Source organism: Sparus aurata, chromosome 17 (assembly GCF_900880675.1).
Source record: "Sparus aurata chromosome 17, fSpaAur1.1, whole genome shotgun sequence".
Lineage (NCBI taxonomy): Eukaryota > Metazoa > Chordata > Actinopteri > Spariformes > Sparidae > Sparus > Sparus aurata.
This window is the reverse complement of record NC_044203.1, coordinates 24,078,026-24,091,395: the sequence shown is the minus strand read 5'-3', so window position 1 is coordinate 24,091,395 and position 13,370 is coordinate 24,078,026. Positions and strand designations below refer to the sequence as shown.

The 13,370-nt window shown below is 38.8% G+C and overlaps 2 protein-coding genes across 6 annotated transcripts; both read left to right on the top strand.

Moving 5' to 3' along the window:
• The first annotated feature begins 1,346 nt into the window (after positions 1 to 1,346).
• On the top strand, positions 1,347 to 7,429 carry rap1gapl (RAP1 GTPase activating protein-like). Of its 3 annotated transcripts, none has more exons than XM_030392756.1 (19): positions 1,347 to 1,829; positions 1,990 to 2,022; positions 2,131 to 2,221; positions 2,419 to 2,454; positions 2,526 to 2,573; positions 2,740 to 2,937; positions 3,018 to 3,115; positions 3,843 to 3,921; positions 4,245 to 4,298; positions 4,386 to 4,469; positions 4,581 to 4,681; positions 4,768 to 4,897; positions 5,014 to 5,175; positions 5,464 to 5,535; positions 6,130 to 6,216; positions 6,306 to 6,461; positions 6,539 to 6,622; positions 6,713 to 6,732; positions 6,818 to 7,429. In XM_030392756.1, the coding sequence occupies exons 1-19, from the start codon at positions 1,759 to 1,761 to the stop codon at positions 6,906 to 6,908; spliced, it is 1,695 nt and encodes a 564-aa protein (XP_030248616.1). In that variant the 5' UTR covers positions 1,347 to 1,758; the 3' UTR covers positions 6,909 to 7,429. The 3 variants fall into 3 exon arrangements, with proteins under 3 accessions (XP_030248616.1, XP_030248615.1, XP_030248617.1); XM_030392755.1 differs by having other exon boundaries at positions 1,944 to 2,022; XM_030392757.1 differs by lacking the exon at positions 1,990 to 2,022.
• A 775-nt stretch (positions 7,430 to 8,204) lies between these two features.
• Positions 8,205 to 12,033, top strand: LOC115567262 (glutathione S-transferase kappa 1). 3 transcript variants are annotated; one of them, XM_030393659.1, is made up of 8 exons: positions 8,205 to 8,303; positions 8,790 to 8,903; positions 8,991 to 9,072; positions 9,983 to 10,111; positions 10,881 to 11,026; positions 11,113 to 11,229; positions 11,324 to 11,417; positions 11,762 to 12,033. In XM_030393659.1, the coding sequence occupies exons 2-8, from the start codon at positions 8,835 to 8,837 to the stop codon at positions 11,806 to 11,808; spliced, it is 684 nt and encodes a 227-aa protein (XP_030249519.1). In that variant the 5' UTR covers positions 8,205 to 8,303; positions 8,790 to 8,834; the 3' UTR covers positions 11,809 to 12,033. The 3 variants fall into 3 exon arrangements, with proteins under 3 accessions (XP_030249519.1, XP_030249517.1, XP_030249516.1); XM_030393657.1 differs by having other exon boundaries at positions 8,220 to 8,307; XM_030393656.1 differs by lacking the exon at positions 8,205 to 8,303 and having other exon boundaries at positions 8,314 to 8,903.
• Positions 12,034 to 13,370: the final 1,337 nt, after the last annotated feature.

Below are 13,370 nucleotides of genomic sequence, written 5' to 3'. Positions count from 1 at the left end.
AGGGGGGTTTTTGAAAATCCGCAGATGGAGAGAGAAAGCAAAAACAATGTATGTACCAGCTTTATTTGCGTCATTTTCAAATCGAAAGTGCTATAACGTCCTATCAAAAATGTGTTTGATTATGATAACTTACAGCAACAGTGCCTGTTTAGGAATGCAACTTCCTTATTCTGTGCATAATCTATTGCAACAAAGATATTATTCATCATGAGTTGACCAATAATATACTATTGTACAGTCATTCCAAAACGTGTCTCAGAGTGTTTGTATCCGTCTATCTTCTGCAGCCATCTAAGATGCAACAACATACACATACACTAAAAACTAGGTTACCTCTTATTCTTTTAAGACAAAAGCACTAATGAAAAATGACACTCTAATACTGACCATTTTTACTGAAGTATTTTCACTTAATAATACTTTATACTTCTGCACTATATCAGGGGAAAATATTTCACTTTTAACTCCACCTCCCGACAACTATAGTCACTGTTCAGATTAAGATTTTAGGCTGAAGTAAACTATCTAGCTTTATATAAAATAATGAAAATTAGCTCCACCTCGACAAAATACAACTGCAAAATATTACTTACTATTTACTACTTATTATCTGTCATCATGTAATACATAGGGAAATTGTTTTCTGCAGAACAACTAGTTCTGGTGGATCTGTGTATGGCTTCTACTTTTGGTAAAAGGACATGATAAAACCTTTTGTACAAAGTTTGCAAGTCAGGTTAAAGTTAAAGCTTAAATTTCATGTTTGTCAGGTTGAATGATATAGAGCCTTTCACACCTCTTTCACCAACCACAGTAAGGCTACAACTGATGATTTTTTTCATTGTTGATGAATATGCTAATTATTGTCATGTTTCAATGCTTAATTCATCTATAAAATGTAAAATTGTAAAAAAAAAAAATGCCATCCCAATTTTCCAAAGCCCAAAGAGACATCTTCAAAGTGCTTCTTTTCTCCAAACAAATGACCAAAACCAAAAGACTCTCCATTTACTGTCCTAAATTAAGAAAAGAAACAAATTCTTCCAAATAAGAAACTGGAACCAAACAAATGTTTGACTTTTTTGCTTAAGCAGTAGCCGAAAGGATTTATCCAATATCAAAATAGCTCGCAACTTATTGTCTTTACATCAACTAATCAACCAATCAGCTACTCATTGCAGCTGTAAACCATACAAATATTATTTAATTGTTTGTTTGGAGACACTATTTAAATGTGTGAGCCCTCTCTCGTTCATCTCTTTCTTACCTCCCTTTCTCTCGTTCCCCCTCTCTCTCCCCATCCTTCACCCTCCCCTGCTGTCTATCTCCTCACCCTCACTGTGTGTGCTGTCAATAATTGATGATCCTCACCGACTCAAAGGGTAACAGGTCCCCAGGAAAATGTCTCACCCATTTCTTTCTTTATTTACAAGTCTATCCTTAAGTTCAGTCAGTCTGAGAAACCACCTCAAGCGTTTATTCAGGTATGAGGATCGATGGGCGTGATGCAGCCCGGCTGTGTCCGTTTTGCAGGTTGTGGCGGCAGCTGCACCTGTGACCATGAGCGGGTTAATAATGCTGCCTGTCTGGCTGACAGCAGGACAGAGGGAGGAAAGGGAAGCTTAAATGAGTGAGAGGCAGGGGGCAGAGAGTAGGAGGAGTGACAGAATGATAGAGTGAATTAATTCAACCTTAGCCAGCCCTGATTGACTCTGTAGCAAACTGGCATGTACAAACATAACCAGTGACACCAAAGCCATGGAGAGAGAAAAGAGGAATGACATGTCCTTCTCCAGAAAGAGAAGTTTCACTTTCGGGACTTATGGAAGGTGAGTAAAGACACAGTTTGTCTCATGTTAGAGCTGACATTTAACAACACAAGCCAGTGAAGTAGCTACATATACTGAATAAATGTTAATTTTAGATTATCCTGCTTGTGTAAGATGATTCGTTTTCTTCTTCGAGTCGTTCTCACTTCCTTGTTTACAGTGTAGACAGATTCACATGTGGGGATGAGACGAGGTGAGGGTTTCTTTTCCATTTTATGGCAGTATTTTTTTTTATAGCAAATGTTCAAAGCTTTATTGTGTATACTGAATGAGTATTGTATGAATGAACCTGTTGCTGCAGACCTGAATGTTCAGAGGACAACATGCTGGACAGGCTGGACTCCCCTGCCAGTGAGAGAAAGCCTCTCGTCTCTTCCAGCAGCAACCAGAGGGTGATTTCATTATCATATTCAGCTCCCCCTCTCATTTAAATTGAATAACGTATTTCCATGTTCTGCGTTTCTGAGAGGTCAAGTTTCCAGTCGCAAACTAAACAGTTTGTCATGTTCCTCTTCCTCCCCGTGTGTCTCCTTCCCTTTCTCTCTGTCTGCATGTCTGTCTGACGTCCGCTGCCTGTTGCTGGTATCAGGACACAGAGCTGTTTGAAATCATAGAAAAGCTGCAGGTGAGTGACAGTATGATTGATCTTTTATACTGGGAGAGTTCTTAATCATCAATACTCCTCTTGTCCATCAGGGTAGCCGGATCGATGAGCAACGGTGTGAATTCCCTCCTCCTCTGAAGGTTAGTCTTCAATCTGAGAGTCTATATACGGGTTTGATCCCGCATATGTGTGTGTGTTTTTGTGTTGTGAGTGACCTTCTCTACGAACACCATGACATCAGTTTCCCAAAACAGCAGTAACGACAGGCCCTCATCATCATCGGATGTTTCTTTGTGTCTATGTTAGTCTCAGCTTTTAACAATGGGTGGAGACCTGCCGCTCATCCTCCCCTCTAAGTTGGGTGGCTACTGGATAGACCCCCCTCTGGAGAGGCTTGTAGATGTGAGTCCCACCGGGTCCTACTATGGACTCAATCCGGACAGCTACGACATCATGGAGAGAGACAAAGAGGCCAAAATCTACCAAGAGTTCTTCAGCTCAAGAGTAAGTAGACTATACGTGAAGTCACATATGATCTCTCTGTGACTGGTATTTATGTTTCATCATCTTTTTTTCCCTTTTAGTACCATCTCTCATTCACAGCAGTAGATCCATCTCTGGGACCGCTGGTTCTCTCTGTGCGTTTGGAGGACGAGGAGAACAAGCTGCGGGTGATACTAAGGTTGAGATCATTCAGCTGTTACAGATGTTTGAGCTTCACAGGGCAGAATTATGTGTTTGCAGAGTTTGACACTAGAAGAAAGTTTTCTAAATCTTCTGCTGAAGGGGGAAAGTTTGTCTCCTTAGCTTAAATCTTAGTTTAAAGATCCAGTGTGTAGGATTAGTGGTATCTAGCTGTGAGGATACAGATTGCAACCAACTAATCACCCCTCACCACACTCTTCTCGACAGCGGCTGCTAAAAAACGTGACTAATGCTATAATCCCTCTCCAGAGCAAATGTTTGGTGTGTCCATACTTGGCTACTGCTGAAACACTGTGGACTCTGCGGAAGAGAATCTCCGTATCAATTTGAAAGCACGAAGGCAGAAAGATTAATTAGTTTAGTTTTATATTAATAGGATAAAGAGCCTCTTGGTGTGGAATTACACCAGCCATGACGCCCGCGAGGATAATAGTTATATAGTTATTAACGATTTACAACAGTTTGAGAAGTTTTGCACTTATGCAGGCGGCAAACGTGAACACCGACATAGGTCAGAGCAGCCACAGCAACTACAGTCAACAAAAGCCAGGAGATGCAGAGGGAGATAAGTAAAAAATTGATGCCATGAGAAGCGGACGATATCTTCATATATTATTTGAATGTATCTGTTTGTTGTAACTGTTAAATTTATTTTCAAGTAATTCTGCTCACATGACACAGAGATTGTGTTTCTTGCCCCGCAGGATGAAGGAGTGCTCTCTGCATGGAGTTTTCTCTGTCTCTCTTTTCCCCAACATCCCATCTGCTGTTGAACTGGCAAAGGTATCAAACTCCTTATTTTGTCGTGGAAGAAGTATTCATATCCGATACTTAAGTAAAAGTAGCAGCACAGACATATTGTCAGCACATCACACTTTAAGTATCAAAAGTAAATGTTGTCATTGTCCCTTTCAGAGTGTTTTGTATTGATGTAACATTTTACTGGATAATTTAACTTTATCTGCACTATTGTTGGGTAGTGTGATTTATTAAAATTCAATATGTTTTATAAACTGATCATAAATGTATGTACAATTATGAAAAGAAAATCTTCAATGTATTTAATAAACAAAGCATTCAAATGAAATCTCTCATCTTCTCTCTAGATGCTCTGTGACAGGGTGACTGTCTCACGGTTTGAAGTGGTCAGCTACCTCAAGGTAATGCTCTAAAATTACTAATTACTAAAAATAAGAACACTTATTTCAAGCAAATTCTCTCAGATCTCACTCTCACTCATCCCTCAGGCTCCAGAACTCATAACGGCATTTGATGAACACAGAGTATCTCCTAATTTCAAGTTTGGCATTTTATGCCAAAAGGACGGGCAGGTAAGAAGGCGCACTGTAATTGTGCATAAAAGGCTCTGCATTCATAAAAATGACTGAAATATGGCACCATGTTATACCACTCCCTCTCAGACAACATCCATCTCTCCCTAGTTCACTGAGGAGGACATACTCAGTAACAATGAAGAAAGTGACGAGTTTAAGGAGTTCCTTTCCATTTTGGGAGAGACAGTTCACCTACAGGGCTTCACCGGGTAAAGTGCAGCATGTTGATGATGCTTTGCTGACGCATGCAATGTGTAAAATCACATGAGTCTGTCTCCTCACGCCCTTTTCTCAGGTTCAGAGGAGGACTCGATGTGTGTTATGGTCAAACAGGAAGTGAGGCAGTCGTTACGTCCTTTCACGGAAGAGAAATCATGTTCCATGTCGCAACTAAACTGCCTTTCACAGACGGTGACCCACAGCAGGTCAGTCACTGCATCACCCTCAGCCTGCTGATGATTCACAGGTGGTGATTCTGAGAATATTTTTGTGACTAGTTGGAAAAACAAGTATGTTGACACTCTTTTTCTCTTCTCCTCAGTTGCAAAGAAAAAGACACATTGGTAATGATATTGTAGCTTTAGTCTACCAGGAGGGCCAAACCCCATTTCTGTCAGATGTTATTAAGTCTCACTTTCTGCACTGTTTCCTGGTGGTCCGGAGGACTCAGAGGGTGGAGGACTCAGGTGAACCTTCGTACCAGGTGAGTGATTTTTAATAAAAGTGGCATCTTGTTTTTCCAAAGACGATTAACCTTTTTATTAAAAAAGCATATAATATTTTAAAGGTGCTAATCCCAATATTTGTGTAAAAGATTGAATAAATTGAACAAAATGTTGGAAGATATTCATACATTCAAAATTTTTTGACAAGCATACCTTACATTTTGAGTTTTACAACATCTTACAATTAAACATATTGACACTGCCCTCTGGTGGACAAACTATGCAACTCAGTTTTTTAAATGACCTTGGCTCTGATATTTTTTCAGGTGTCTGTCACAGCCAGAGAGGATGTTCCTCCCTTTGGTCCGGTCCTCCCAGATCCTCCCATCTTCACAGAGGTCAGACGCAATACTGGCATCAACAACCTGATAAAAAAAAATGAAAATATAATAATGATAATAATAATAATAATAATAATAATAATAATAATAATAATGTATCTCACTTAATGTCACAGGAACAACCAAATCATAATTTTTAGTGACAAACACGTTGTTATTTCTCAAACCTGCCAGTCCTTGATTGTCCAGCGGTTGTCCCCAAATAATGTCTATCGTGAAGAGGGTCGGTGTGAAGAGTCCTCCTGTGCTCTACTGTAGGCCATTTTCCACAGAGGAAATTTTGAGATGCTACACAAAAACACAGAATACCAGTGAGTTTGTCCTTCCAGAGACAGGAAGACATCTCACTGAGCCACCGGCCAAAGTCTTCTCATCTTTTTCCATCATACAGCCGTGAGCTGCTTAGCACTGAGGAAGCACATGTTAATTAAAGCTTTCTTCAGTTGTCTTTGCTTTGATGATCCACCCTGTAAACTTTGTTGTAACTCCAGTAAGCATTTTGGTCCACACCTGACCTACCTGATTCCCGACAGTACAAATCAATTACTGAGAAGCTTCATAAGTCGCTGTGTCCTGTGTCCTGCGTTTCAGCGTTCCCTGCTGAGAGAATTTCTTCTCACCAAACTCATCAATGCAGAGATTTCCTGCTATAAAGCTCAACAGTTCAGCAGACTTGAGGTAGAGGAAAAAACTTTTTATTTCTGTTCTTTATTGGTGGATACCCAACTTCATGTGCTCTCCTGTCCTGTCCCTCCTCTGTTATGAAGCTCCGGACTCGTTCATCGCTCCTGGAAAGTTTGCAGGCTGAACTCTCCACCCGTTCCCAGTGCATGATGGGGGATCGATCGCTGTCTGCTCTCCCCTCGTCTGAGGGCTTAAGGGGGGCATCTGAGGGGAGTGGAGGGTTCATTGAAAATTTTAAGGTACGTTTCAGAAACTCTCTCACTCTCGACCTTCCTGTTTTCACTTTACCATTTATTATCTGAATCTATCTCTTCAGAGAGCCATAAGAGTGCGGAGCCACTCTTTTGAGACTCTCGGGGTACCGAGGAAGGTTGGTAGCAGCGCAGCACAGAAGCCGAAGGTAAAAATTCACAATGAGAGCAATTGAGTTTGAATGAATCAGTACTTATTGAAGGGCTTGAGCTTATGTTTTCTCTAACTTCTTTTACAGCCAGAGAAAGATGGAGACGGGTAAGACTTATGAAAAGAGAAAGTAGTGTGGTCTTTTCCATGATTTGAGTCATCAGTTGAGATTGTTGTTTTCTCTGGTTCTCAGTGACAAATCTCCTGGACCTATGCCTGCTCTGTCTGACAGTTTGGGACCAGCTGAAGTCAAAGATCAAGCTAGTCCTCAAGAGGATACGTAGAAGGAAATATTCATTTGAAGATTATAGATGTTAATATGCCTATAGACGTTGCTAGCCTATATGGTTACTTCTTTATTATCGTGGTGGTTGGCTTATATGTAAATAGAATGTAAAAGTAAATAGTATTTCTGAGAATATAATTATTTTACTGTCATAGCAATGTTATTCTAGAGTAATGAGAAACTGTACATTGTATTTCAGTGGGATGTTAAACATAAAAAAAACTGCCAGAAAAGGCTGAAGTGTTGGGACAGAGTTTACACTGGTGTGTCTGTATTTTAGATAAAAATTTAAAAAAACATTATACTAAGGTGGAGAAGAGAGGCAGATTTCATTTAGAGTAAGCACAATATGCAGAGAATGAAGAATGCTCAATTGAAAACATTCAATAGCAACACAAAAAGAAGCAGAAGAGAGGAGAAAGAAAAAGCATAGACCTGATGATCAAAAACAACCTCTCTCCTGCCTGGTTATTTATGCAAATATTTAAATCTGTTTCTGACATTAAAGGAGAAATCTGAGGTATGCGCTATTTCCTGCATGGAGTGTAAATACTAAATAAATAAAATGTGTTGAACTGGTTAATATTCACATTAATATTCACAGAAAATTTTAATTATTATAAAATTTCACATAAAAGCAAAAAGGTATTAGTACAGCATATATTTGCAACTATGATTACTGATGCAGGAATGTAATCTGCAAAGTTATCATCCTTATACTAAATAAAAAATAATCATAATAAAAAAGATAAAACAGACGATAAGAGTTGGAGTAGCTTGAAGCTTTTGTGTTAGTGGGAGAATTCATATTTGTGTATTAAGTATTATGTGAAATCATGTTTGCATGAGGGTAACAACAGAAATATGCTGGAACAAGGGCAACAACAAAAATAATAATAAAACAAGGCTTTATTAATCCCTCAGCAGGGAAATTCAGTTTAAGAGTCATAGGCAAAGGGGAGGATGGAACAACAGTGACTGAGTTATAGATTTAAAAAGAAAAATGTAAAACAGAAGAAGACAGAAATAGAATGATGTAAAGATAAGTGAAAAAGTGACAATAATAATCATACGACTGTATACACTATAGCCACTATTTGCCTTTCACTTACTCACATACTTACTTTCTTACTTAGATATGACCAAGGACCTAATAATAATAATACTACAAATAATAACAACACATTTAAGACGTGATAAATACTGATACATTTGAACATATCTATTTTATAATCTAGAAGTTTATAAAATCTGAGTGAAAAACGTTGCCACTGCTCATGTAGTGCTCCACTTCCCGCTTCAAGAGGCGCTAACATGTAAAAGCTATCTTGTCTACCGCCATTTAAAATCGTAGAAGAAGACAAAGAAGCTCGAGTAGAAGAAGAAAACAAACGTAGGTATGTTTACGTAGAGTTGTAATCGGTCCAGAGGAGGGCAGTAATGAAGCGTGGAGATTGGTTTGTGTTCAGATATACATTTCGACTTTTTTGTTGAAGTGCATAATGAAAGACAAACCTTCCTCCTCTCATACTTTTCTCACCCTGTCCCTTATACTCTTCTGTAACTGAGCAGTACGTGTTGCTTGCAAAGCTAGCCAACTGAAAGCTAAGCTAAGTTACTTCTATGTCGACAAATGGTAGCAACGGATTTAAGCTAACTCTGCGCTGCTACGTTTGATAACACCGATGAAAGAGATCCCTGTCTGCTTATTTAATGAGTAATGGAGCACGGATTGGACTAAACATTACAGTCAACTCAAGTTGAACTTTGGCACACTGAGCGGTGTGCAGGCTGGTGTGCAAGGAGACTAGAGGAGACGCTCTCTGCCCCCGTGTTATTCACACATTGCTGAACAGTTTCAACTTTACATTTATTTAAGCGCCGTGTTCCTGCAAGTTAAACTAAGAAGCCACTGACACCCAAGATGACATCCAAGAAAGTGGTCGAGTTGTTCTACGATGTGGTTTCTCCCTACTCCTGGCTCGGCTTTGAGGTTTGTGTCTTTCTGGTGTCATGTTCATGATCAGATCCACTGTCTTGGTTAAAAACGAGGATTCACACAGCTCGTCTGTGTTTACAGGTGATGTGCCGCTACAGACATGTGTGGAACATAGAGCTCAAACTGAGACCTGCTTTTCTGGGTGGCATCATGCAAGGATCAGGTACTTAAGCAAGTGTTGGAAAGTAATGAAGTACATTAACTCCAGTAGTCTACAGAAAGTGCTACTTTAGATAGTTATTTTTCTTTTTCTGCTACTTAATATTTCCATTTCGTTACATTTCAGTGGCAATTGTTGTATTTTAATTACTTGTTTTTTTTAAATTTACTGATTCATATTTGTAATAGCAGTAAACGAGGTATTTAAAATGAGATCCACTTTTAGCAGCTGCAACTGTAAAATGATGATGCTGACACTTTATATAATAGTTTATAAATAGTTATAATCCAATATACTGTATGTTATTCTGAAACTGACTGTCGGGCACAATGAGTACTTAAAGTGTATTTTTTATGCTAATACTTGCGTATTTTTACCCCAATGGAGGACTTTCACTTTAACTCTTTATTTCTTGATTGTGGTATCACTACTTTTACTTAAAGGGCAACTATGTAGTTTGAGAGAAGAAATTGAAACTCAGAATTTTAGTATTAACACCATTAATGAGGGAATGATACAAACTGATAAACAATTCATTTTTTCATAACTGAATAAAAAATCTATTTGTCAGAGGAAAATAAGGTCTCCAGAACACTGTTTGAAGCTGGAAAGGTGGCAGGGTCCGCCACATATAAACAAAGTAAAACAGTATGAAACTGTGTCGTCCTGTAAGGTCAGTTTGTTTTATCTGTTTATTCAGGCAGAAAAGATAAATCAGTCAATGAAGATCTTTCTGTTCTGATGGAAATGTCTTCCCCAAAACTACATAGTGCACTATTAAGTAAAATATATGAACACTTCTTAAAGAAATGTTGTGAAAAATTGGATCTTGAAAACTATTGTATTGTATTCCCATCTGTGTTGACACTGTTGATGCTGTTATATTTCATACAATATTTATCTTTCATTACAGGCAACAAGCCTCCCGGCATGGTTCCAAACAAATTCATGTACATGACGAACGACCTGCACCGCTTGGCGGGATATTTTAATGTTCCCTTGCAATTTCCAGCTGACCCTTTCGAGGCCATGTTCAAAAAAGGTACATACCAACAGGATCTGATGGGATCAGTCATGTAATGTGTGTTGATAAGAGCCCGGTTGGGTTAACTGGAGCCCCTAGAATAAAATGAGCTGCTGAGACTCTCACTCCACCCGTCTCCTCTCTGGGGATTGTGTACACTTTCATGGATCCTGGTTTACTGTATCTCATTTAACTAAATGCAACTATGTTTAGAAATATAGGGCAAGTAAAAATAATAACAGCGAAAATACTGAAGAACCTAAAAGATACTTGAGTAGAGCCTAAACAATTAATTGATTCATAGGAAATTAATCTGCATGGGAAGTGTTTGCTTTCTTGCATTTCAAATGTGAGTTCAAGACTTGTCCTTGCTGTATATGAGAGTAGCCGAAAATGTTCGGATTTGTGTCAACAAAAATAAGATGTCAAAATAGATCACCTTGGTCTATGGGAAATTTTAACAGTTCATTTGACTATTTTCTCTCATTTTACTCGATAAACAAATTGGCGGATTAATAAGTTGCAACACTTATCTGATGTACACCCCCCTCTATCATGTCAGTTGATTTTGTGCCAAAATGATGCATATTCCAATATAACACAACCAACCAAATTATTGCCATAAGTGAACCTAGGGCTGTGGGTCTGAGGGTCTGAGGGTGGTTGCTCATTTCGCCTAGTTGGTAATTCAGCCTTGTACAAGACAGTGATTAGTCCTGTTTCTTTTAATTGGCAAAGCTAATAAGGCCGTGAGTTCACCAGTTCTTCTGCTGTTTTGCTCTTCTAGGCTCTTTGTCTGCAATGCGATTTGTGGCCGCAGTGCAAGAGAGGGAGAAGGGTGGAGACAAACAGGTTGAGCAGGTGTCCCGGGAGCTGTGGAGAAGGATCTGGAGTGAGGACAAAGACATCACTGAACCCGCATCGTTGTCCGAGGTACCAACTCACCCAGCCTGGTTGTGTCTGGGAAGATTAATAAGCTCCATCTAGTTTTATCACACTGGTGTTTCTCTTTGCTGCAGGCGGGGATGAAAGCAGGATTGTCTGACAGCGAGATTAAAGAAGCACTGGCACTGTACAACTCCAAGGAGATCAAAGAAAAACTGAAAAGCGCAACAAAGGAAGCGCTTGATTATGGGGTCCGTTGTCCTTCAGTTCTCCTTGTTGATTCAGGCAAGAAAGACAAGATATGATGATGTCATAAATGTAATCTTTACTGCTGTCTCTCCCCAGGCGTTTGGCTTCCCCATGATAGTCTGTCATGTTAATGGAAAGCCAGAGATGTTTTTTGGATCTGACAGATTTGAGCTCATGGCCCACTGCATTGGTGAGAAACCTGTACTGCACATCATTAACAAACACAAAAGCAAGGCATTGAAAATGTGACAGAATAAAGAGTAACATGACATTTGACATTCTTCATCTACTGTTGCACTCTCTGTGAATCACCCTGATAAGAACCTGATAAATATTGATATACTGTCACAACACACAAAGAAATACAGTCTGTTTTTTAAATTTTGATATTGACAACATTACAAACTGTATTGCAGCTTTTTTTTCCTCCTTTTGTTTCTGTGGGTTGTACAAAGTTCAGCATCTCATTAGCAAATCAGGCTGAAGCTGCACTGAGTTTCCTGCCCAGTCTCATTTTCGTATTCTCTGTTTCAGGAGAGAAGTGGCTGGGACCTCAGCCTCACTCAGCTGTCAAACTGTGAGAGGAAAACGCTGCCTTCTGACACTGTTGGTTTGATCACAGAGTTTTCAATTTGCATTTAATTTTCATGATTTTCACTAATTCTTCAAGTATCATATTTTCAATGCCGTGCCTTCTGAATAGACTTGATAACAAAAAGTAATGTAAATAATGTAACATGCAATTGCACTGTCAACTAAAATTATGTGTCTATTAAAATTAACTTTGGCAACTTGCAGATGATAAATCTTGTTGTTTTTTCTGTTGAACTACAAAGACATGAAAAGAAGATTTGTTTAACCAATTTGATTTGTGCAATTTGGCGCCCCCTACCTACAGTTTCTGACTCCTGACTTTTGTACATACAAATCCTTTGTAACAATTAAAGACATACTGTAGGCGCTAACTACAAACAGAACTCTTCACATCATGATAATGTTATGTTGAAAACTTGTATGTTGAAGTAAAGTTCTGTAACACTGTGATCCTTCCCTCTCACTGAAGTTGCATAGTGCAGAAACAAGTGATGGGTGGGCCGAGTGGCTGATACAGAGGCACCATTCACCGTTTTACAAGACACTGAACCATAAACAGGATTTTGAGGTAAAAAAGTTACATAATGTTGCTTAAAATATATATTAACACTAGCAGAGAGAAACATGTAACAGTAGAAAAACAAACAGCACATATCAAAATAAGTGAAATGGCTGAATACAGCAGATAAGTAAAAGCCAAAGCGTATTCCACAACTACAATAAGATATATACCAATAGAATACACTAAATAGTTGCTACTTATCAAACACTTCTCTGCTAAACTAAGTTGATAATATAAACATTATGCCTGCTTATCATCAGCATGTTAGCATGCTAACAAGCATTCACCTCAAGGCAGTTTCTAAGATGTGTGGTGTCCAACGTTTCTTACGTTCTTTACAAAGATTATATTTTTTAATCTGACTGCAACATTTTTGTCGGTGTTGTTCTTACATGTAAATCAAGCAATTCCTATAAATCCTCATACAGAGAATATTAATTTTACTTTTCTGGTGGTTTCCTGTCAGTCAGAAGGTCCTGAGTTTAAACTCATTTTCAGCAGAGGCCTCTGTACAGGCTTCCCCCACCTGTCTAAATATATGCAGGTTATGTTGAAGGGAAATGTAATACCCGTAGCTATTAATATGAGTGGTTAGAGTCTTATTGTGTTTTTTTTATGGTAGACTGACAAGCTGTGCAGGGCGTTACCCTCCTGTTTACTAATGTGAGCTCAGAACTGCACTACGACCTTACAAATTTGAGCAGGATGTGGGTGTAGATGGTGTTTGGATAAAACCCCTGTTATGAAATGTCAAATCAAATGTGTCACAACATCTGACAACGACATGGGACATACAGTATTCCCACATTGTATGATAAGATAACTTTGTACCTACTTGTTCAAACAGATCTTTTTAGCTATATGATGCCTTAATCATAAAGTGGAGAAGGTCTGCCATCATTTTCATGGCTGCAGTGTCCCATCAAAATGAAATAATCTTAATGTCTTTTTGACAAATCGGGTTTAGTATTTTGGCAAAATTTTAGA